The sequence below is a fragment of the Catharus ustulatus genome, chromosome 5 (genome assembly GCF_009819885.2).
Source record: "Catharus ustulatus isolate bCatUst1 chromosome 5, bCatUst1.pri.v2, whole genome shotgun sequence".
NCBI lineage: Eukaryota > Metazoa > Chordata > Aves > Passeriformes > Turdidae > Catharus > Catharus ustulatus.
In genome coordinates this window covers 48,509,453-48,534,287 of record NC_046225.1, presented here as the reverse complement: position 1 = coordinate 48,534,287, position 24,835 = coordinate 48,509,453, and the positions used below count along the sequence as shown (strand labels likewise).

Genomic DNA, 24,835 nt, shown 5'->3' with positions numbered 1-24,835 from the left:
GATATTTATATTTTGAGGTATACTACCCCGAAGAACTTACTCAAATTGCAAGTCTTCAACTACTTTTTTTTGTGCTTAAAGTAGCTTTACCAGAAGCCTTCCTTAGGAAGATGTTTGTTCTGGTGCCAGGCTGATGGCCATACAGGCTCACCTTGTTAGCACATAGCTGCAATAAGTGATGCAGGGTCCTGCTGATGCTCATCTTTTGGACCCATGAGTTACTATCCAAGTGACTTAGGATTGGAGTTGCAAACAAAACTGAACTTGCCCTTCTAGTCTAAGCTTATACCAAATCATGCTTAGCGAATTAATAGAGAAGTAAATCAATTTCCCAAGGGTAGCTCTGTTTTCTCTTCTTGCCTTTTGAGTATTGCTTGGTGTTGCAGGCAGAGCTCAGACACTCTTTGATGTGGTGTTGCACCTGTCCGTGCAACTTTCTTCTGCGCTGTTTCTACTTACATGGAACTGGCAGGAGATCCCTCATCCCTTGACCTTTTCCCCAAGCACAGACTCCATGTCGCTGCTACAGCTATTTCCTACAAATAAGCTTACTATTGCACTAGGGTCACTGGAAGGACTCCACTGTATTTTTGGTCTATAAGTACTTAAGTATGAGATGGTGGCTGAGTTGCAGCATCAATTACCACAGCTCTGGCCCCACGGGTTGAGGAGATTCTCCCAAAGTGTGTGTGGGCCTGGAAAGCCAGCCTCTGTCTCAGTTGAAGTAGCTACTTGACCCAGAGGAAGTGCAAGATCACCAGTGTCATCTTAGACTCACCCCCTGCTTTCTCAATGGAGTAGCCTCCACCAGCTCAGGAAAGCAGCAGCATCTCAGAGGTGTGAGTACCTGAGCTCAGCAGTGGCCACTGAACACAGGCAAGCCTTTCTACTATGAGCAGTGTAAGAAATGTTCTAGGACCAAGACAGAAGGTCTGGATTCCTATGGGCAATCAAATAATGCAAAAGGGGCTGCAGGAATATGCAGTTCTGGCATGTGTAGCTCTGCATACTAGGAGAAAAGGAGAAGACAGGTCAGGTTTGGCACTGTGAGAGCATTGCTTTATTGATTACAGAATTTATGAAACAACCCTATTTTAAGAAAGATTGAACAGTACGGAATGACAGAAAAACCAAGAGACCAGCTACTTGCTTTCCAGTTGCTCTATTCAAACTATTCTTTGAGCTTTTAATATTGCAATCTCATAGCATTTCTCATTGTTTTTTAGCACAAAGTTCCATTCTATAGTCATTCTTATAAATTTCTCTTCCATAGAGGCGACATTGTCCATGCTTTATAATCAGTCCATTGTTTCCTTCCAGCCACTCAAAATTGAACTTAAACCAAAATGCACCCTTTTCTGAAGACCATTATAAACATTTAGGAGAATTAATGCTAGCTAGTGAAAAAAAATTTAAAAACTACTTCCCATTTACTCTACTCCTTTGGCATAATAAAGAATGCTATGATGGAGTGAATGTCACTTAATTTGACATTCTCATCTTATTCTCAGTATAAGCCGTAGTCATAGCATTACTTGGATGAAGCAAGAGGATGCAGCTTTAGAGCTCCACCATTTCATGTTGCAATTCTGAAATCTTGGTGCTATATGCAATTAAAATCTCTATTGGCTGCTGCTCTTTCATCACAGATTGTAGCAAATTTTTATAAAGAAAAATTGCATAACTGAATTTGATTGCAGCTCTTTCATGATCATAAATTAAAAATAAAAGCTGTTTTATAATCATGCTGTTCAGAAATCTAGCTCAAGAAAGAATCTGTGCTGTGGCCTCTTGAAAATGGGATCATGCCCCCCTTATTTTTGTTATTCTTTCTTTTTTCATTTTTAAATGCATGTTAGGGGAAGATTCTTTTCGGGTTATCATCACAGCCCATATGGCCTCCTGCATAAATCTACAGAGAAGTGTGCCATCAGAAACTGTCTTTTCTTCTGGGACTGTGGGTGGAAGAACTAGAGCAGGAAACGGAAAGCTGAGAGGGAAGCAGCCATGTAACCCAGCCCTTGACTGTGGCTCTCTGCTCCCCTGCCTCTAACAGTCCTGCGGAAAGACATCACCAGGCTGGGAGCTGCTGTGCCAGCTAAATCAGATCTGTGTTCCATGATCTCTCTGGAGGGAGGGACAAAGTAAGAGTAGAGGCTGTTAGCACTGTATAAGGCACACATTTTGCAAGGTAGCATGACAGAGGGTGGATTTTGCTTGCCTCTCACTCCCTCAGCAGCGTTTCTCACAAGCCTCAAGCCCAGCAAAGCCATCAGGAAAAATGGTACTGCTTGGGGAGTGCAAATTGGGCATCACCTGGTTCTCAGCTGCTCCTTTTCTAAGGAATTATTACAAACAATAATGACCCTCACCATGCTGAGTGAGGCTGGGAGTGTTTCAGCACTGTACAGTGCTATCATCAAGGAGGGAAGCTTTGTTGTCGGACAATTGGACCATTTTGAAGAGCTGCTCATGAGCTGCAGATGTTCCCTTGCAGCCAGATACCCAGTTGTTTCACTGGGACCTTTAATTGCAGCAGTTGACACATCAGTTTTTGGAGGGCTATTGAGAAGAGTGACAGAGCAGGGATTTGATGTTTCCAGGCAAGGCACCCACTCATCTTCTCCACAGCATCCCCATCAGTTATGAGCATCAGGCTGGAGACGGTCTGGGGCAAACAACAACTCAACAGCACTGTGTGGTGTCAGGAGTACAGAGGAGAGCACAATTACCTGAAAGAAGGGGAACAAGAAGCAACAAGTCAAACTGAAAGGGATGGAGACAGTACTAATGAGCCATAGATAGTAACTGTTTGCTTTACCCAGCTCTAGGCAGGCTGTCTGGTTCTGGTGTTTACTGACAGGGCAATACAACTTGTCCAGTGAAACTGCCTGCTCGCTAATAACTGTAGTTAAATCTCTTTAAGGAGCATAATGACTGGTAGTATTGTATGCTTAATGAATGTGTGCTTTGACACATTTCTACCCACATCTTACCTGGTGATTTATTGTGACTGCCCGTGCATTTACTGCGAGGCACCAGCTGATGAAGCCGAGGCTTCCTTTCCTATAGCACAGATTTGAGTGATGCCTGTTTCCTCTCAGTTGAAGGTAAGGTAAGCACCACAGCAGTGCCTGCTGCAGGGAGCCAGACTACCTGTTCCAAAACGTCTTTTTAGGCACAGACTGTTCTGCACATCAGGCTTAACCTCGAGCACTGTCAGATAGGATCACTTTGGTTCCTTCCAATTTTTAATCCCAGACAGGTCTGATGAATGAAACCATTGCTCACCCACAACCATGATACACGTCCTGCTAGGTGCAGGTATCTGTTTTCCCTAAGTGAAAACCAATATATAATAATGTGGTGTAAAGGCTTTTCTGCAGAGCAAAGCTATCATCCAGGAGTCAGTGTGTACACTCCTGCTGTGAGGATTTAACCCAGGGTGAAAATCATAGGACACTGCTCTTACTGAGCCCCAAGTTAGCAGTGTCCATATGGTCAGGATTGCAGGCAGGGTTCTGGGGGCAGATTTAATCACACTAACTCACTTGAAAATGAATTTGCTTCTTCAGCGCAAAAGCAAGGAGAGGAAGCACAAACATCAACAACAGAGTATGTCTGTGTGTCCATCTACTGCAGCAGCTATCAAATGCCTTATGCTGTCCTTCATGTCGCTTAAGTATGTGGTAATACTGCATTTCAACTTTTTTTGTTGTTCTTTCTTTCATCTTTTCACTTCAGATACTGAAAAGATCCCTTCTGTATTGGTAGCCTCCCCCTCACTTCTCTTCCCTTGTCCTCCCACACAATCTGCAGCAAACTGACACTGATTATCTCTTCCTTCATAAGCCTGAAAAAGTCTCTGTAACTTGCAGATGCCAAAGGCTGACATTGTCTTACTTATGTTACACGAGAATCAGAGTATAGCACAGTATGTGCTCATCTTCTTATCACGCAGCTTAACTCCGAAAAACACGAAGGGACACGCTTCCAAAGCTTTTTGAGCATACAAGCCAAACATCAACAATAGCCACTGACAGATAAAAGCAATTTCTTCTTGGAGTCCTACCACTGAACCCTCAGGGGATTTGTGCAACAAATAGCGAGTCCAGAGAGAAAAATGAGATCTGTGACTTTAAAGTGTCAGAAAAGATGCTTGAATACAGCAGGATTTCTTTCCCTCTAGTATCTCCAAAGGCTTGTCGAGGAGGATAAATGGGAATGTTTGTTCTTTCATTTTTACAGAGAAGAGGAGAATTGCCCAGATAAGTAATGTCCACCTCTTCTCCAGGCAGCTCTCTTCAGGGCAGTCCTTTGCAGACTTTCTCCTTGTTGCGGACTCTGTGCCTGTCTTTCACACTTCACCTGAAGGGTTATCCCCTCCTAGTGGCAGCCAAGGTGGAAGAGCCAGGAGATCCCATCCTGACCCACTGAACTCAATGGGAAGCTCCCCCCCAGTGCAGCAGAAGATAGGGAAGGATGCAGCTAACATCTAAAGGTGCATCCTTTAGGTGCATCCTAACATTTGTAAGAGTTTATCAGTCTGCCTGCCTCAGCCACAACCACATAGATAGTTGTGCATGTTGGGAGAAGAGAGGGGGAAACATTCTCTCATGCTCTTTCCCCTTTATTACTCTCCTGATTAAAGCAGAAAAAAAGAAGTAATTTCTTCCTTCAAAAATAGAATACTTCTCACTAGTTATGGGGAGCTATTTACCACCATCCAAAACCAAATGGTTGCATAGGCAACACTGTATGCCTTTGTGCTTCTCCATGAGAAATAAAATCGTCATTCCCATTCAGATGCAGAGCAGTTCTGTGGATGGAAACATGTGTCTCTTATTCCACATTTAAATGTCATTTGCCTCAACTCCAAACAGTTGCTGAAGTAATCAGTGCACCCTGTCAGTTTTTCTTCAACTGCTTTACTCAATTTTTGTACTTAAACATTTCTCCATTTTTCCAAGAACCAATAATCAGTATAAATGTTAGTGCTTTGTTTGACTGGAAAGGATTTGGAAGGCCAGTGTTTCCCTGAAGCCTGAACCTGACTGCCTGAACAGCACAAAAAGGCTCTGTTAAACCCTGGCTTGAGTTAGATAAATGCCTGGCTTTTTGAAAAGAGAATAATCCTAAACAGGTGGCGCATATTCACAGCTATAGTGCAGAAATCCAGGTAAAGCCAACAAACTTACAAACATCTTTCTTGTCAGAAACTTGCACAACTGCTTAGTTTCTCTTTCTCTTCTTCATCCTGCCTCTCCCCTGAAGTTCTTTCACCTCTAACACAGCATATTTGGATAAAGGGCAAGATGCAGTAAAAGCTTAAAATGCTTTAGGAATCTGCCTCAGAGGGTGACCTGCTGCCAGGGTTAAGCCAAAGCAAAGCAACACCAGATCCCATGTCACCCCTGTCAAGCCTTAAGTCCCTCTAGAAAGCCATTTGAAAATCTCTCTGCATAGTTCTCAACCAAATCAGATGTTAACTCTCTGTTTATCTTTCAGGGTGTCTCAATACATTTTGTGTGTGGATTAACTTGTCCATCAGTGTGTCACAACACAATTCCCCTCCAAGAGGGAAAATTTAATTTGCTATTTTGAGGAGATTAGCAGTAGACTAATGGGAAAGAAACGTGTTATCAGATAAAAAAAACCTGCTAAAATGGTACTCCATCTTACAAAATACTGCTTGAGACTGCCTTGCAAAGACAACTGAAACATGGAAACACATGTCAAACTGAGGGGCTGCTCTGCCTTTGGTTGGCTCTTTTTTGCTTATGATTCCTCACTAATCAAGACCGCTTTCCATAGGAATTGAAAACACGATGTTTACAAGCCACCCTGGTAACCAGAGTTATGTTTATGATGCAGCTGGTTACACAGCACTTTAGAAGTTTTATATTACTCTGTGTATCTGCAGTACTCAACAGACACCTGATTGGTCCTCCACAATTCATGATGATTTTTAACATCTCAGGTGCCACTAGAGCTCACTCATCCTCCTCCTCCTCTCCCTCCTCCATTCAGTTTATTCAGGTTTTGCGTGCCTGCAGGATTACCACTGGAAAGTCACTAGGTGGGATCCAGAGTCCTGAGTATCCCTGCACTGTGTCCCATAGATGGACTGCCAGGGACCTTGTAGCTTTTTGGACAGCAAATGTTTCTGTTTATAAAGAATACAAAGAAACTAATCCTTTGAGACATGACGGAAGCTACTTCAAATTAATGTCAGTCTGTTCTGAACTCTCCAACCTGAGTTTGAACTTTTATTGCTGACTGTAACTTGAAAAAACAGACCCTTGGTGCTGAATACTTGTTGCCCACAGATGTTTCACAGCAAAATCCTAACTTCATTCCCACCCACCTGGCATTCTGGCTTTCTGTAGGTTCCCAGTGCTACAGGGAACATTATTTGATGAATTTTCTTAGTTTTTGTTTGGATAGGAACTGTATGCTTAGAGCTGTTTTTACCTGGGTACCAGGTTTGCGTGTTGTTACCAAATCCTTCACCATTTTGACCTCGGAGACTGACACTCCTCCAACCATAAAGATGATCAGAAGAGGATGATCACCAGGGTGAGGGCGATTCACCTGTAAAATGAAGAAAAGCATTATTTGTACTTGCTTCATGCAGGTCCAAACCTATCGATTTTCAGTGATCAGCTCCCTAAGTGGCGTGAAACTTAGACAGAAATATTCATGGAATGCTGTAGCAGCTGAGAGGGAAATCAATGGGGATGATGCCCAATTAGAACTAATTAACCGTTTGCAGGGGAATAAAATCTCCATGGATTCCACTGAAATCTATGGTAGTTTCTCCTGAAGTCTCAGGGTTTCTCTCTCCATTCCTTCTTCATTACTTTCTTCCCTTTCCCAGAGTGGGAGGAGAGTACTTGGGTGGATGTTTACTTTGGATACACATACACAGGAGACTTTAAGGAATGAGGGGTAAATTACTACCCAGTAGAAGCAAGGAGTCCAGCCCAAACATGCTAGAATCCCTGCCTGAGGTCAACATGGAAAATAATTTTATGCAATGTGTTTTCACTGGTGCAGTGAATAATCTTTTACAATTCATCCAGTAAAAATAAATCAGGTCCATTATAGTATAAAATCAGTTTATAGCTTGTTTCAATTCAGTTTTCAATGTTTCTATGACTGCCTTGTAACTAATCAAAATTTTAGCTCCAAGAAAATACTTGTTTCATTTTTTCCCAATGATCTTTAAAATGGCACAAACATCCCACTTCAGTTAAAACTTTACAAAACTGCATTTAATTTTAAACGTGAAGGTGATGCTTTACATCGGTTTCCTCTTAGCCACTTCTAGAAGTTTGATGACTTTGCTGTTTCCTAGCAAACTGTTTCCTTTCTTGAGAAAACACACTCCCCTGACACTACCTTGATCCACTCTTTGGGAGGGATGCCAAAAGAGCCCATGCAATTCTTCTCGTCACATCACCCTGGAGAGTGAAACACTCCAAATGTTTGGCTCTGAAAGTGACAAAATAGTTTAATTCCTTTTTAGACCCTCTGCCTCCTATCCTTGCATGAGTGTAGGCTTTTAACAGCATTCACTTGACAGAATGAAAGTGGTGTCAACCCATGCTTGGGCAGAGCAGGGTTCTATTGCTTTTCCCACCACAGCAGCTTGCTTTGATCCTTGTGGCTCCAGCTCCTGGGGGTACAGCTCTTCTTCTTTTCCTTATTGTGGCTTTCCTATATTTAGTCTTTAGGCACTTTTTCATCCTGCAGGTCTGTCAGGCTTTTGGCCTGGTAACCTTCAGCAAAGACTCTTCCTTTTGAAGCACAGGGAGATGCCATGGTCTCTCTCCAGGCTAGCTGGCTTTGATTACAGGGGGCTCCCTTGTTCAATGCTGCTCACCAGGCAAGGAGCTCTTGAATTCCTGATTGTTTGAAACTAGTACAAAAACCATAGACAGATGTATTAGCAAGCCGAGTATTTGCATACTGGGTATTCTCTTACTCACCCTGACTTTGCTGGCCATCTTCACTGAGCTGATGGCACAGATAGCATATGTACTACAATTCCAAGGCACTGGAACAGGCTTGCTAGGAAAGTGGTCACAACATCCTGCCTGCCTGAATAATACCCTTGGGCACATGGTATGAATATTTGGGAATGGTGTTGTGCAGGGCCAGGAGCTGGACTTGATAATCCTTGTGGGTTCATTCCAACTCAGAATATTCTATGATTCTGGGATTCTATGATTCGTAATATCTTTCCTAGCAAAAACAAACTCATAATAAACATGCATGCATAACACTGGGCACACTGAAAGGACACCCAGTATAAGAATCAGAAAACATGAGTTTTCAGGGTAATGCTAAAGAGAAAATGTCTTGACAAATCATTTCCTTCAGTCAAAATAAACCTAGATCCAAACACATGGTGCCTATATAAAACTTACTATTTAGCAAAAGACTAAAGTTCAAACCACAAATTCCAGAAATGCGTATTAAAAATACTATTAGGCATGCAAACTCTAAATTAAATTAAAACAGAAATGAAAAGGGTCTTGGAATCTGTAATTTTGTTATGTTATGTGTAAGTGTTTTGAAGGAGGACAATACTTTGGGTACAAAATATTTGGCTCTGTTAAGAATGTAAGTTTCTGCCAACATTTTTTTTGTTTGATAATACAACAACCCAAGACTCTCTCTTTTGAAGGAACTGGCTGCGTGTAGCTAAACACAACTCATTTCAGTGATATAGAAGAAGAACTGAAATGGATTGCAACAAAAGCAATACGTATCTTCTGGGATCTTTCTACAGTTTGGTTGATTTGGGACATTTCCACTGCCTCTGAAATTACTGTGAATTCTGAATTTTGCCATAATCCCTGAGTGAAATTTAATTTCAATTCAAAATGCCATTAAAAAAAATTTAAAATTAAAAAAAAAAAAATGGAAAGATGTCTCAGGCAATTAAAAATATTAACCAAAAATCTCTCAAAACCATTATGTTGACATGAAAGAGCCCAGAGGAAGGGGGGATGGTGCCCTGAGCCAGCAGAGTGTCCCAGTAGGACATCAGGGCCTTCTCCCCAGCTCTGAGCTCACCCTACAGGGTATTCTCAGGATGCTCAGGTGGTCAGAGAGCTCTTTGCTGGTGCACATGTCTGTGTGGATGAGAGAGAGGAGGAAGTTGTAAAACAGGGTGGCAGTGGTCAATAAAGCTCTGAAACTGAAACAGGAAGGCATTAGAGGTCTGGTTTGTTCTCATGGCTCATGGCAGCTCACAAAACACAGCTTTTTTTCTGAGGAAAGTCAGCAAAAACAGTCATTATTGTTCTGTAACTCACCCAACAAAAACAGCAGCACTGATGATTCTGGTATTTATGACCAACCAGAAACCAATTAATTTAGCTCAATAACTGGAAGAAGGAAAACATGTCAATCACCAGAAACTAGACTGCTGTGTAGAGCGCTTGGTATCAATGATAGCAAGTTCAGATCATCATAAAACACGTGGTCTAGAGCAGCAGTCAAAACTGGAGTCCTTGAGGCAGGGGAGTTTTTCCCTTCACCATCCCTTAGCTTCAAAACAAGCATATATGCCAGACAAACAACTTCTGGATGAGAGGTATCTTTAAAAGTCTGTCCTGAACTAACACACCTGAGGCAATCATCAAAATATTTTTATGTGAGTTGGCATTTATATTCAGGCATTGAGAAAGAAACAAAAACAAGGAAGCTCACAAAATAATTACTGTGCTGATGTGTGATTGTGTCAGAAACACAGGCTGGTCAGACACTCATTCATGCAACACTTGAGCACATGCCAGCAAGCCAGGCTACAAACTAAGGGAGCAAGCACGGACACATATTTGTGATGTGATGTGATGATGCCGACGAAATGTTTATCCTACACAAAGTTTACTTGCTCATGTCTTAATATTTGTCTTACCAGGAAAGATGCAGTTACAGGTACATATTGCCATAATTACTTAACTCTTTCTCTCTTTCACATACACACCCTAACCCACACCTTCTAAAAGGACAGATTAGTCCTCAAACTAGTTAAAAGTTCCAATGTCTCCATCTAACCATTTCGGTCCTCTGAAGTCCTTCTATTATTTTTTTTTCTTTTTTAAGAATAAGCTATATTCCTGCCTAAAAATTCTGCAATATAAAAAAACAATGAAATCAATAGAATTGTGAGAATTACTGGTAAATGAAACCAATAAATAAAAAAATTACTTAGGTGCACCAGCCTGATTACTTTGTTTGATAGTAGAATGTGCTTTAATTCTACTATTTTTGAAGCGTTGGCATAAATTTTTCAGTTCTGACACAAGAATGGAGATATATTGGGTCACTTATTCTATACGTGTCCTCTGTTGTCTTAGGGCTTTATCATAAGCTGTGAAGAACTGAGAACTTCAATTTAGGAACCCAACTGAATATATATTGGAAATCCATTTCAACTGTGGAAACAGATTTCTGAAAACAAGCATTGGATTTTAGGCTTACTTGATTATGTGCTCAATACTAGCTTTCTTTGAAATAACAGAAAAATAACTTTGTTATTCTGATACTGGGTTCTAGAATAGTTCAACACAACAGTCAAAACTATTTTTGCCACATGACTTTATATGAAGGTCTAGAAGCAATTTTCACAAAAGAGAATTTTTTTTTTCTTTTCTATTACCATAGAATCACAGAGTCAAGTTGGAAGGAGTCTTGGTAGCTCATCTAGTTCACGTCCCTGCCCAAAACAGGGCCAACTTCAAAATTATATCGGGTTGCTCAGGGCTTTGTTTGGCCAACATCTGAATATCTCAGAGATGGAGAATCTGGACTTAACCACTGTTACAGTTAGAATTTTTTCCCTTCATTCAACTGGAATTTCCCTTGCTGCAACTTGTGTCCACTGCCTCACACTGTTTGCTGATGTCTCTTCCATGTGGAGGGGTGGTGGTGGTAAAACTGAAAGAAGAACACTGAGCACAGTACTGAAATGAACTGTACTCATAACCATAGTATTAATGTGAATTTAGGGTTGTTTTCAACAGAGAATTCAGGATATGCAGTAAGACAAGGCTGAATGTACAACATGTTGGCTACTCCATACTTCAACTCTGTAAATATTTAACGGACACTTAGCATGAGCTAATTTGTAAGGCAGGGTAAATTCTTGTATAATGACTGTCTTAAAAAGCTAAGAGGATCCACAAAAAAATTTCTAACTTATGGGCTTCCTTCCTCCCCCTATGGTACAAGTCAAACCATATCAAATTATAGAAAAGGTGTTGAATACAGAGCTCCTCCTTCATCCCCTGTGAGTCCAGACTGTTTATACTTACTTATCTCAAGGGTACTGAGTGTCCTTAAAGTCCTTTGGTGAGGTGCCATGTGGAATGCCTCTTGGAATGCCAGGTAGGTAATATGAACTGACACTCACTTATCAATTTGTTTGTTGGGTGTATCTGAAGAGTTCTAAAAGCTATGTGAGTTAGGACTTCCCTTTAGCAAAGCCACAATGTGTCTTCCCAGATACATCATTCCTATTTTGGTGTCCACCCTCACACTTATTTAGATGTTCAGCCTGCTCCATTCCTCTTGTTTTGTTCAGAAGGTGCTACCTGTCTACACTGTACCTGCAATGCGGTGCCTCAAGTTCCCAGCTCCCCTCCAAGGATTTAACTCTCCTAACCTCCTCTTAAGTTCTGCTGAACACTGTAATAAAATCAGCTACTGCTGCATGATGCTCTGATCTCAGGAAAATCTTACAGATGAGCTTGGGAAGTCTGGTTTACCTTCATGAACATGCTGAATCCAGTTTTAAGGAGATCAGTGAGGCCTGATGAAATATGCTCAATATCAACAGGATCAGGCCGCTCAGGATTACAGATTTCTTCCACTACCTGTTTCAGCAGAGGTTTGTAAGAAGCCTGCACAAAGAGAACAATACATTGTGAGTAAACCTGTTTAGACCCAGTGCAACCACAATTCTAAATATTTATTTCCATTAAATGTTACAGAAATAATTATCCCAGAAACGAAAGCATTCAGAGAGGTTGTGACCTTGACTGCAGATGATGTGCACCAGCACATCAGACTGAAAAGACTGGAAGACAGCCACACATTTACTCTTCCCCATATGTATTATATAAGTAAAGAGAGACAAGGAAGAAAGGGGGGACTTTTACTTTCTCTGGAATTTTTTTGGAGATAATACAGAAATGGATAACCATACAGATGAGACTCTGTTGCCCATTGTGCACCCAGATCTCATTCAATTTTTAATGATTTTACAAACACTTAATCAGGGATTTTTTTTTTTAATTGACCACTCCTGCCTTATTCCAAGTGTCATGTCCCCACTGAAGTCTGGAAAACAGCAGGGAAGGGAAGAGGTCAACCCGCCCATTTGTCCCTCATGGGACAGCAGAGCTAAGGAGTCCCTGTTACTCCTTTAGCTTCCATGGCCATGGCACTCCACATAATACTTCCACCTGGGGAAGTCTTCTGAAAAACAGGCCAAACAGCCATTACCATCAATATCAGAGCTTCAGAGAAGTCAGGGGCTAGGAGAAGTGGAAAATCTAAAGGTACAAATGGTCAACATGCTGGAAGGTCTACTCCCAAAGGATCAACCTTGTATCATCTTCAGGAACCACAAACCCAGGCTGAATATGAAGTAGTAGCCTAATAATCTCCACATGCCAATACCAAGGTTTAAACCACTCTGTCATGCTCAAAAAAAAATTAAGATAAAACTTTTAGGAACCAATGGAAAGATCTTTAATGAAAATTCAAGCTTAGTTGGTTTACAGATGGAACTTTGTTTTACTGCTTTTAACTTTGCCCAAACTGTTTTTAACTTTGCTCATGATCATTTCAGAAAGTGCAACTGTGTTAGAAAATGAGCAGCTTTAAAATTATCACACTTATTTGGCTTTGGGACTATCCCAGGTATATATCGTTCCTTAGATTACTTAGGAAAATCAAGCATAACATCATTAATTTTGCAAAGATGATATCTACAAGAGACATCTTGCAAGATAATAGTAAAAATGGATTGAAAATAAAACACAAACCACTTGGCTTGAAACTAAAATTTTCTAGAGTCATTAAAAAAATGTTTTTCATCCAACACTTTAGAGTGAGAAACAAAGCTTACAGTTTTTTAATACAATCCTGTCAACAAAGATTTATACAACTCATCTGGTTCTTCTCACAACATGTGCATAATTTTTAGTTGAGCCAACAAAGCAAATTACAGCAGACACGAGCTACAGGATCTTTTAGAACATGTCAAGATTTCTGTCGAATTTAGTCACGCAATAAACAACTGTTTGGAAATACACATGCAGGCATGAAGTCCTATTTATAAAAATCTGTTTAATATCTTCATAGACGAGGAACAGAAAAACATTAGGAATGAAATATTTTTGGAGCAGAGATCAAATCACAGTTTAACAGAGAGGCTTACTTCATAAAATTAAAGGAAAAAGATCATCTGACTGAAATGAAAAATATAATTCAGACAAAACTATGTACTCAAAAGACATCAAAAATGTGCTGTGATTTTGCATGTCTGAATTTTCAGCACCAAAACTCAGTGCCCTTCAAAACAACCCATTCAAACAAAACAGATAGTAAGGACCACCTACCTTTTTTAAGTATAATGGTTTCCAATATTTTAAAAAATCTTTTATGACTTGAAATTCATCTACTATATTTTTAAGGTATTTTTTAATACAACCCCAACAGCTGCATTGGTTTCTACCTCATATAATGAAACTTTTATCAACTTTAAATTTTGGCAGGCACAAATTTGTTTAAAATAGCTGTTAAAAATCTCAATAGCTATGGGACACACTCCACACAAGATTCTAAAGGGAAGAAGAGAGAGAAACAGAGAGAGGAGAGAGAATGAGAAGAGTGAGAGATAGAAGGAATAGAGGAAGGGAAAGAAGAAGGTAGAAATATATCTATATCAAGATGAAAGTAGTTTTAATAACAGGCCAAATTCTGTTCTTGCATGGTCACTACATGAACTAGTTTGAAAACCTGATGAAAACATGTGCATTTTATGTAAGAAATACATAATGCTACAAAAAGTCCTTCTAAGAGGCTATCCAATTCCCAGTTACAGTAATTTCACGATTATAAGCTGCACCTGATTATAAGCCGCACGTCAGGGTGTCGGCAACGTTTCGTTCTTTGTCCGTATATAAGCCACACTGGATTGTAAGCTGCACTTTCGTTCGCAGTGAACACAATTGCCAATTAGTAACAGAATCACGGGATTGTGGGGTTTACTGGCTCGGCTTGGGGCCATGCAGGCTCAGCCCGCTTGGGGCTGCTGACGGGGTCGAGTGAGCCAGCTCGGCGCTGTCACTCGGCAGGGCTGCTCAGGGCTGGCCACCGCTGCCGCTGCTGCTGGGCTCACTCGCCCCCGCCTGCACAGATGACGCCAGGCGGGCTGGCCCTGCCCGGTGCTGTCAGCCCCACCCCCGCTGCATTCGCTCCTCCTGGCCCGGGGCCTGGCACTGCTGGCCCCACCTCTGCTGGGCGGGCTGGCCCAGCGCCACCGGCCCGGCCCCTGCCGCGTTCACTCCCCCCAGCCCGACCGCCCGCCTGGCCCCTGCCGCATTCGCTCTCCCCGGCCCGGTGCTGCCTGTCCAGCCCCTGTCGCATTCACTTCCCCCGGCCCGGCGCTGCCCTGCCGGGGTCGGGTGGGTGCAGCTCTGCTCAGGGCTGCTGCTGGCTCGCACTTCCGGGTTGGCAAATTTCAGAACTTCTTTTCATATATTGACCGCTCCAGATTACAAGCCGCACTTCCAGGTTCAGACCAAAACTTTAGTCAAAATGGTGCGGCTTGTAATCGTGAAATTACTGTACTTATCCATAGAAAGATGAGTCTTTAGAAGAAATGGAGGCTTCCCAGCTTTTAACAAAGTGAAAATGTATGTAAAAGCTAAACCCATTCCCAAGGCACTAAGCAGGTTTGGTGATGAGTGTGGTCACTAATTCTTCTGAGGAGCTAAACTGATGACACACAACAAGTGCCACTCAAAAGAGAGCTGTTTCTAGACAGCTGTAAGTATCATGGACAACCACATACTGCCTGCTTATCTCTACTATCATAAATCTCCTGGACTTCCCTCAGCAGAAGGTTTGTCCTACTCAAGCAACTAGATCCCTTGCATGGCTAGATGATGGCACTGCAAGGTGTAAATATATCCCTTGCTATGTTCCAGCACTTTCCCTAAGCAAGCAAAGTGGAATACATCCAAAGGACACACTTCCAGGAAACTTTTCTTATCTCACTGCCCCTGCACTGAACTGTATTAAGGGTTTAACAGTTTTCCCCATTTTGGACACCAGACTAGTCCAAACTGCTAGAAGACTTCAGGAACAGGTTTTCTTCACCTTAGATTTCCAATGACATTTTGCAACACTCATGTTCTTACAAAGCAATGTTAATTTGAACTACATCCCTTTGCTGGTCTACAGCACTGTAAGGAGTTTGGAAGGACTTTTTCCTGGCTCAAATCTAGAATCACGTTTTATGATATCTCTCTAAATCACTGCTTTCTGCTGTAAAACTAGATTTTTAACTAGAAAAGGTCTTCAGGGGAGACAGGAGAGAAAGATATTCCACTGTCTATTAGTCCTGATGACTTAAAGCAGTATCGTAGATCACGTTCCTATTTCAGAAACAGACGCTGCATTTGTCACCTATTTACAAACAGGTTTGTCTCTCATGTTTACAGGGATGGGAGAGAAAATACAACAAGAATATAGTTGCTGTATGGATGTAGACATCCAGCTTCACTCTGCCTTGAGCAGTCTAAGTCAAGAGCCATCTTGACCTAGCCTTGCCTTTCACAGGCATTTATGTCATTCCACAGTGCTGCAGAGCAAAGCCCAAATGTCTTCCTCAGAGCTAACATTGATATGTATATGTCTGAGTCTGGGCAAAGGACTTGAGGAAGTTTTTGATGGCTAGATCAATTATAAAATCTATGCTTAAGTACCCTCTTCATGGGCAGAATGTGTATAGGATTAGCCCATCCACAAAATTAGTGCTGTAATTTTGACAGCATGCTAGAGAAATAACAAACACAGGGAAAAGAAAGCTATACTTGCCTGGTGGGTGTTGCTGCCTGGATTATGTATGGAGTTAAACTGTTTCATGTGCATTCGGACTCTGGCAATATCCCTGAGGGACCGAAAGACACCGTCCACTGCATCTGTGGCTCTCTGAGATGTCAGCTTCAGTGATGAGTCACAACCTAAAGAAATAAAGAAACACACAGCCGAGTGAGTGAAAAATGTTCATGTGTTTTGATAATAAACAGTAGGAAAAGGGTAACTGGGAGGAAATTTTAAATTATTTTCATCGTATTATATTCTAGAAACACAGGGGGGTGTTGGACAGCATGTCTTCAGCATGGCACAAGTCTACAGATAAGCAAGAAGGCAAAAATTCTAGACAGCAGGCAAAGTGAAGAGTGTCTCTCTTTGTAACCTCACTCACACACATTTTCATCAGCACAGAGTACGTTTTGCTCTTCACAGCAAACAGAAGGTTCCATGCTAGCAGACCCCAAAGGAGAGCCCCCTGTTATGTGGAAAGGATCCAGCTGGTGTGCTGGTCTGCTTGGGTAAACAGCCATGAAGAGGGGAACTGCTCCTCCCTGGCTGGCAGCCTGCTGACTCCAAATACATTTCCTACCTTTGTGACATGAAAAATGGAAGAGTCTGCGCTAATTACAGCAGAAATGTCAGCCAGGCATTGGAAAGAGCTGCATAACCACAAAAAAAGTTCTTATCCCTCAAAGTGTCAGAGTTATTACTTCTAATGTATTTTTCCAATGCACTTCTGCTACGTTATAATGCTTATCTTCCACTAAGGCTAAATTCCAATTACAGGACCTCCTGAAATGTCCCTCTGGGTGGCCAGGTAGTGCCTTGGAAAAAAGAAATTCTTAGTCTTGGCTCCATCCCCCTCACCACAGGACCTGTATTGCACAGAAGCATTGAAAGAAATGCTTTCTCAGCTCCACTGCTCATGAGAATTAGCCAAGTGAGAGGGTCACCTGATATTATTATTGCCTTGTTAACACAGTTCTACTCCTCTTGACATCTTTGCCTGCCTGTCTTCTTGCTTGACTCTTCATCTCCATCACAAAATAACCCTTCTTGCCACATGCTTGCACCAACACACTCACTCCCGCTTATTGCTATTGTCTTCTCCAGGGATGCTGCTTTAGTGGCTTCTGTGTCCATCCTCCAGCTCAGAACTCAATCAATAAAAGAGGTGGTAAGTTCAAAAGTACAGGGAATATTTGACAGTGAATCTGAATTACTTTCATACCTTTGCGTTCTGCACAGTAAAAAATAGATACAAAATAAATGCATACACACACATACACCTATAGAGCTCTGAAACTATTCCTACAAGATGGTGGTTAGACACTGAGCTTTCATTTGTCTGAATATCATGTGTTGAGGAGAGGTGTGGGAGCATTGGTGCACTGGGCTGTGTTCAGCTGTGCCTTCTGGCAGAACCAAAAGTGTATCTCCAGGAGCACTGGAGCGGCCCATGTCCATTTCCAGTCTCCATGTCAGAGTGCTGTGCTGGACCTAGTTTGGGACCCTGAAATGGGAATGGGAGTTGAAGATCCAGTCTGGCTGCTTATGACTGGCCCAACAGAGGGAGAAGTTTCAAAAAGTTTCAAAGTTCCTCTAAAATGTGACTTCCTTGAGACTTTCCATCAAGAAATATCATGTCTGAGGAAACCCAGGGATATCTATTTCCAACCTGATATTCAGTACTTCTTTTTTAAAAATCAATGAAAAAATAAGTTTCCTTTACAATCCCTTATTGTTGAAATTAAAATCTCTGAAGGCTGCTGTCTACCTGTTGCACTGCACTAGGGTTATAGAGGGGAGCCAGGTTTCTTTCCAGCCTGGAGAACAACAGAAGCTTGTTCTTCACAAGTGGCAGGCAGCTACAAATTGCCTCCTGTTCACACCTTCCCCGTGAATGGGGCTCTGCAGCATACGGAGAGCAGAACACAATCCCTGTTCTCTGCTCCCTTTACACTACCAAGAAATCTGCTCCTTTTACAACAGTGAAGAGGTGGAATACATTAGCTGCTGCACAGCTCGTGTACTAATTAAAACAAAACTTCCTGTTACTGTTTTTTCTTGGGAAGTTAAATACCATTTGGAGAGCATGCTGAATGAATTCTTTTGAATCCCAAGCCTTATTATATGTGGGAAAAGGCATTTAAATAAAATTTGGGGATTTCCTGTTGGACTTGAAGAAGCCCAGTTGTGGAGGAAAAGAAAATCACCACTAACCTGCAGAGTACTCAAGATTTTAAAGAGCACAACCTAGTTCTACAATAAGTGGTGCCCATCCTCATTAATACTGTCTCTGTCCTTCTCCTACCCACTTGGCCAAATTTGAGGAAAATGAGTCTTTCGGGAGCTGCATTCTGTGCCTACCAGGATGAGACTTTTGAATTTTTTCATGAGACAAAGTACATCTCCTCTTAAACAACACATCTGCATAACCATTAGTACCACAATTAATCCATTTTCACAGGCAGTTTGAAAAAAGGAGAATGAAGGGAGATGCTGTTTTCTACAGTACTGAGTGACCCAGGAACCAAATAGGAGCAGCTTTTCCACTAATTTCTGAAGCTGGAAGGAAAATGCTTTAAGAAACAGACATGGGCACTGTGAACCCATGAGACCTATAATTACAGAGCAGCAGAGGATTGATTACCCTCACTCTACCTCCAAAAGTGTAACAAATGAGAATTTCAGACCTGAGTCTCAGAAAACCTTTTTGTGTGCTTAGTCTCTTTTGGTGCACATAAAGGCATTATAAACAAACACGTTTTTTTCTCTAAAGCAGTATGATAATTATCAAGATTTTGTGAAAGAATTTGATAATTCAGAGACATCATTAGGCCTATGATTCTTACAAAGTAAGAAGTTTAGGAAAGCTGAAAGTTTACCACTCCATTCTGTTTTATTGGTATTAACTTTAGCTCTCTCAACCTTAGGCTCTCTCTATAGCCCTTTTATAGAAATAAACCAATGTGAACCCTGCAAACCTGGAACAGAGCCAGCAGAGTAACCAAGCCATTTCAGAGGCACAAATTAAATCATGGGCTAAACCAGAAAACTTGCACTTTCAGGGAGAGAAAATCCAGCATCAGGATTTCATTATGCAGGATTTAATTATTTTCTGGATATGCAGAGTCAATATGCTTGTCAGCAAAAGACAGAAGGATGAGAGATAAAGGGTTCCTTGAAGGTCAGAACTCAAAATACAGCACTATGCTATTACATTAATTAAAATCTTCTATTTTATACTTTAGGTGATAGCATAGAAATGGGGGTCCTTCTTTTTCTAGCAGATAAATCTAAAGACCTACATATGCATAGCCAGAGCCATATGTTTCACAATAGTTTTGGTGTAATTGTGCATTAAGACCTTTTATGCAAAAGTAGGTATAAATGTGTACAGTGACACAGATCATTGCTGGCTTTGCAGGGTAAAAAAAGGTGTAAAACCTAAAACTAGGCTGTAATTTGTATTATTCTCCTGTCACTTTTCTTCCCTATGGATTCTACCATGCATTTGAATCTTTATTCTTCAACCTGATTTGTACTGAATTGTCTGATGCTCTCTGGTGCATCTAAAAAGTGAAGTCACTGAGCGAGTGTGACACTGTGGCACAAGAAAGGACAGGCCAGAACACAAGAAATCTGCCATTTCCCTATAGTCACATCAGCAGAAGGTGAAAAATTGCAATTGATTCCATTTTAGTTTGGGGGATTTCAGAAGAAAGGTGTGTTCTACAGCCCTTGAGAAGAGAGTGTCCAGGAGGGACAGACACAGTGGTGCCTGTGACAGCTTTCCTGCAGTACATCCATCCCTGGGGCTTGGAGAGGGTGCTCTGTGCTTGCTCTGTCCTCTGCATCTCCAGCCAGAGCATGTGTGGTGCTGGATGGACAGCCAGGTCTGTGCTGCTGGCAGCTAACATCATAAAAAATAACACAACCATTTGGTAAAGCAGTGTGTTGGTGCTGCCAGCAGAGAGTGGAAGGAGCTCATCAGTTGGGGAAGGGCAGGCACAGACCTACACAGATAACCTGTCCCTATCCACAGCCTTGGGATGTTCGTTACCTGACTCCTACCAGCAACCATAGCAGGTTTCTAAGGTATCATCCCAGTTCAATCCCTTTTCTCACCCTCCCTCTTCCCTCCATCTTCTGGGATCGCTCCTTGCCTCAGTCATGCCTCAGCCCTTTGTGGCTTTGGGAGCCACATGGCTGCAAAACCACTCCAATCCCATGAAGGGCAAGTTAGTTTTGCACCAGAAGTGAAGAGATCCAAAGTCTTCCAAGGTGTCCAAGAGTTTAGCATCACTGAAAGACTGGGAATTTGGGATTTCCCAGTCCTGGACTTGACCCTTTTGTCAGTCCACACAGCACTAAATCACAAAATCATAGAATGTTAAGGGGTTGAAAATGGAGATTTTAAAAGATCATCTAGTTCCAACTGCCCTGCCATGGGCAAGGACACCTTTCACTAGACCAGGTTGTACAAAACCTTATCCAACCTGTCCTTGAATACTGTTGGGGGTGGGGCATCCACAACCTGCATGACCAACCTGTTCCAGTGTCTAACCATGCTCACAGTAAAAAATTTATTCCTAATATCTACCCCAAAATTCCCCTCTTCCAGTTTGCACCTGCTACTTTTTGTCCTGTCACTACAGTTCCTGACGAAGAGTTCTCCTCTGGCTTCCTCGTAGGCCCTCTTCAGATTTTGGAAGGTTGCCATGAGGTCTCCACACAACCTTCTCTTCTCCAGGCTGAACAGCTCCAGCTTTCTCAGCCTGTCTTCAAAGACAGGGGAGGTGCCCCAGTCCCCTTATCAACTTTGTGGCCCTCCTATGGACTTGTTTCAACAGTTTCATAACCTTCTTATGTTGGGGATCCCAGAGCTGGATGCAGCACTCCAGGAGGGGTCCCACAAGAGCACAAGTGATTCTCCCCTTCTTCAACCTGTTGGCCATGCTCATTTTGATGCAACCCAGAATTTGGACTGCAAATGCTAGCAGCCAGAAAAGATAGGGAGCAGGAAGAAAGCACAGCATAGCATATGAGAAAAACATTAGAAAAGGGAGGAAAAATGCACACAATATCAAAAATCAAAGGTCTGTGTTTCTATAAATTCAATTTATGATCTGATTGGCACATGGAGAATGAAAACAGCATTGTGTTTTGGGGTAATGACCAGCACCATGCAGGGCAAGTGATGGTATGGATCTGGTGTCTATGACAGGAGGAGAGTGCATCTGAGCTATTTCCAAGTAAACCACAGAAGCTGTGACCAACAAAGATGCAATTTGTAGTTTTATTCTCATCACAACAAACATCTCTCACTTGAAAGAAAAGCCCAGGATGCTTTTTTAAAAGAGTTAACTAAATTTAGAATTCTATATCTTTGCTTCAGCTTTTAAATATACATCCACACTTTAGCAGTGCTGAGCATCCAGGGATTGCACATGTATGTCTCCAATGTGTGTTTCAGCACATTATCTGATCTTTATTATACAGGGACACATCCTGCAAGCTCTGGAGTTCCCTGAGGAGCCCTGTGCTTAGAAAGGTTGTTTTTGGCATCGAGTCTTTGAACCCTCTTCTGGAAACTGATCTTTGGTGTACAAGGGACACACAGCCCATGTGGATAAGTACTTTACAGGATCTCAAGCTCTAAAACTGCACATGTGAAAACCTGGCCACTTACCTGTGTGATTAAATACGGATTTAAGAGCTATCTTAGGAGAGTAATTTTTAAAAAAAATTTTGGCCTTAATATTTGTCATTTGGATGTTTCTGTTCTACAGACATATTTTATTGCCTTCTTCTTGCCAAAGTCCAACAGCACAACAGTTAATATCAACTTTTATGAAGCACTACAAGTTTGGTACTGCTGGTTCTTATGTTACATGAAATTAAACTTGTCAATTCAGTGAACAATTACAAGGAAAAACTACAGAATTTACTACAATAAATTACATGAATTAATTGCAGGAGGAATTTAATTTAGGCTCAGATGTGCTTTCTGAAGGAAATTAATGGAACAAATTCATTAGGGAACCATTCAGTTGCTCCCTCAAGCTGCCCATATCTTAATTAAAAAAAACACAGATGGTAATAAAGCTATGGTAAATGCTCTGTAAGTCCAATAAAGCCTCCCAATAATGTTCTTGCAAGAACTTAGTAAAACTCCAGGTTTTGCTAAACAATATAAAGCTTTATGAACATACCACCCCAGGACCCACATGATCCAAAGTCCTTGCTCAGTCTTTTGCAAATTGTTCTCAGATACCCTCTTCTTGTCTTCAGACTGGTGGCTGCACTGTGGCAAGGATCAGTTTTACTCCCATCAAGGATGTCCTTTCCATTCAGGTGAGGCATTAGCCAATAACTTCCAGTGATGCTATAAAGTTTTACCCTCGGATCTGCTGCCTCCCACCTTGTCCCCAAAAGGTAGCACGTATGTGAAGGACAAAGGATGAGGGATGGATGAGGTTTGTGTCCAGGCAGCAGCAGGTGAGGCAGTCAGTACTACAGTACTGGCTTTACACAGCTGTCTTGACTGGAAGTCCACATGAATGGGAGTCTAGATGCTTTACCCTCTTGTATTCAGAGGGGAACATCCAGAAAACATGGCAAGATCTGTAAATGTCCTTATTAAAAAAAAAAAAAACAACCCTTTTCTTCTTTACTTTGATTTAAATTAATCATACTTTAAAAACAATAACGAAGTAAAATAAGTATTTCTCTATTTTTATTTCATTTTTTCCATTTTTTTTTTCCTTGGACAATGACAATGAATGCAATCAATGTTTTTTGCATTCACAGTCCAATTTGTTTGTGTATTCCTCAAACTGCCAAATCAGGCTTGCAGATTGGACATAATTGGAAAATGCTTCCTCCTGAAAACAATGGCCACACCTAGAATTTGTAAAAATGCAGGAAATTGTTTAAACTCATGGATCTAAGAATGATGATAATGGAGAAATGTCCAAGAGACATTTTCTTTCCCAGTTTAAGTTCTGAGCCAAGCTCACAGGACTCACAGAATCCATAAACTAGTGTAGGCAGCTTTATACAAGAATGCAAATGTATAAAAACATAAGACCACAATTAAAACTTATTATTGTAATCTATTTATCAGCTACTGAAAAAACCCAATATCTTTAACAGAAAGACAAAAATAATCACAATCTAATACTATGTATAATTCTCTTTTCCAAAAGGCCTCTTCACCCAGTATACTATAGCACAGGTGAAAAGCCATCTGAAAACTGACAATGGGCACCTAGATTGCATTAAATGGGCAATATTTAATGCCAGTAAAAATAATAGATGAGAATAATTGCAATTTAGACTTAGGCAGCTACATCAGATACTGATACTGCCCAAATAAAAACCTAATTCCAGGCTCAGTTCAGAGCAGGTTTGCTGAGGGAGTTATGACTTACTGTGGCCTGCTGAGCACAAGCTGATCAGAAGTCAAGTGGCACATCTCCCAGGGGCTACAGGTGTTAGGAGAAGGAAGGAAGGCTTCCCTTTCTTCTATTCTATCAAGAACCTGTCAAGTCATTAGAGGGAACAATTTTCTACCTGGCAGATTGCACAAGACCTTCTCTTGGTCTTTCCATCACTAATGCAAGAACCATGACATGCTGTGCCTCTGTAAATGTAGCCCAAAGCTTACTGGGGTGTGTGAAACTGTTTACAATGCTGAAAATCAGGGCAACGTGGCTTGTGATGCTCTGCTGGAGACCTGGAGACCAGGGATTGTACCGGGCAAGGACCACATTATACTTTTTTTTTGTTCCTGATGTTGCTTCACCTAAAAATGAACATTAACACTTTGGACACTGAGGTGGAATATGGGAATAAAACAGGTAAGTGCGGATAATTAAAGTATAACAATTTCCAGAGAAAAGCCAGAAATAATTATGGTAAAGGGCTTAAGTGCAAAACAATAAAAAACCCTTTTTAACACATAATACTGAAAGCAACAGCCACAATTCTCCTCACTGAAATCTACATTAATGGCAACTTGCCACACTGCAAGTCACACATGACCAAGGACAAAAGGACTAAGAACTGGGACACTGAAAATTTCTGCATTCACACTGCGACAACACTTGTCCTGCCACCATCAGTGGTTCTGTGCACACAAAGAACAGGCTACATTTTCTCTGGTGTCCCAGCCTTGCTGTGGGGTGCCTCCAGCAAGGAGCTGAGGCTGTAGGATGAATCCTGCAGCTGGTCACACATGCCAGGGGTGAACACAGGGCACAGATGTCCCTATTCTGCAGACAGACGAGAAGTCACACTGAAGCACAGCCCTCTCAATCCCTTCCATCACAATGAATAGAGATCACGGCAAGCAGCTCATGTGGTTTAATTCATGCACAGCATCTACTCTGTGTTACCAGCTCAACCATATTGTGTGCTGTGCATAAAACAGACCCTCTGGAGACAAACTCCTGTCTCTGGTACTGTGATGATCTACCAAACAAATGACCTAGTATGAAGTTCCTGTGTTTCACATCTTTCTCTAGAGAATACACAGAGAAAAATTGCCACTGTTGGTACAGATATTCATCTATTTGTAAAGCACAACATTGTGCATGTGGGCTTGGGATGCATGAGTCAATTTTTGAAGCTATGAATCATGAACAATTTAATTTTAGCATAAAAGCAATGTGTATTATCTGTTACCTACCAGAGT

General features: G+C 41.5%; 1 protein-coding gene across 1 annotated transcript in view; it reads right to left on the bottom strand.

Annotated features, from left to right (window-relative positions):
• Nucleotides 1-1,037: 1,037 nt before the first annotated feature.
• Nucleotides 1,038-24,835, bottom strand: part of SCFD2 (sec1 family domain containing 2) — a 198,086-nt gene continuing 174,288 nt past the window's right edge. The window contains exons 6-9 of the mRNA XM_033060195.2: nucleotides 16,132-16,277; nucleotides 11,787-11,921; nucleotides 6,475-6,594; nucleotides 1,038-2,732 (exon numbers count right to left, since the gene is read on the bottom strand). Of these exons, the coding sequence (XP_032916086.1) occupies nucleotides 2,640-2,732; nucleotides 6,475-6,594; nucleotides 11,787-11,921; nucleotides 16,132-16,277 (494 nt within the window). The 3' untranslated portion in view covers nucleotides 1,038-2,639. The remainder of the gene's footprint in view (nucleotides 2,733-6,474; nucleotides 6,595-11,786; nucleotides 11,922-16,131; nucleotides 16,278-24,835) is intronic.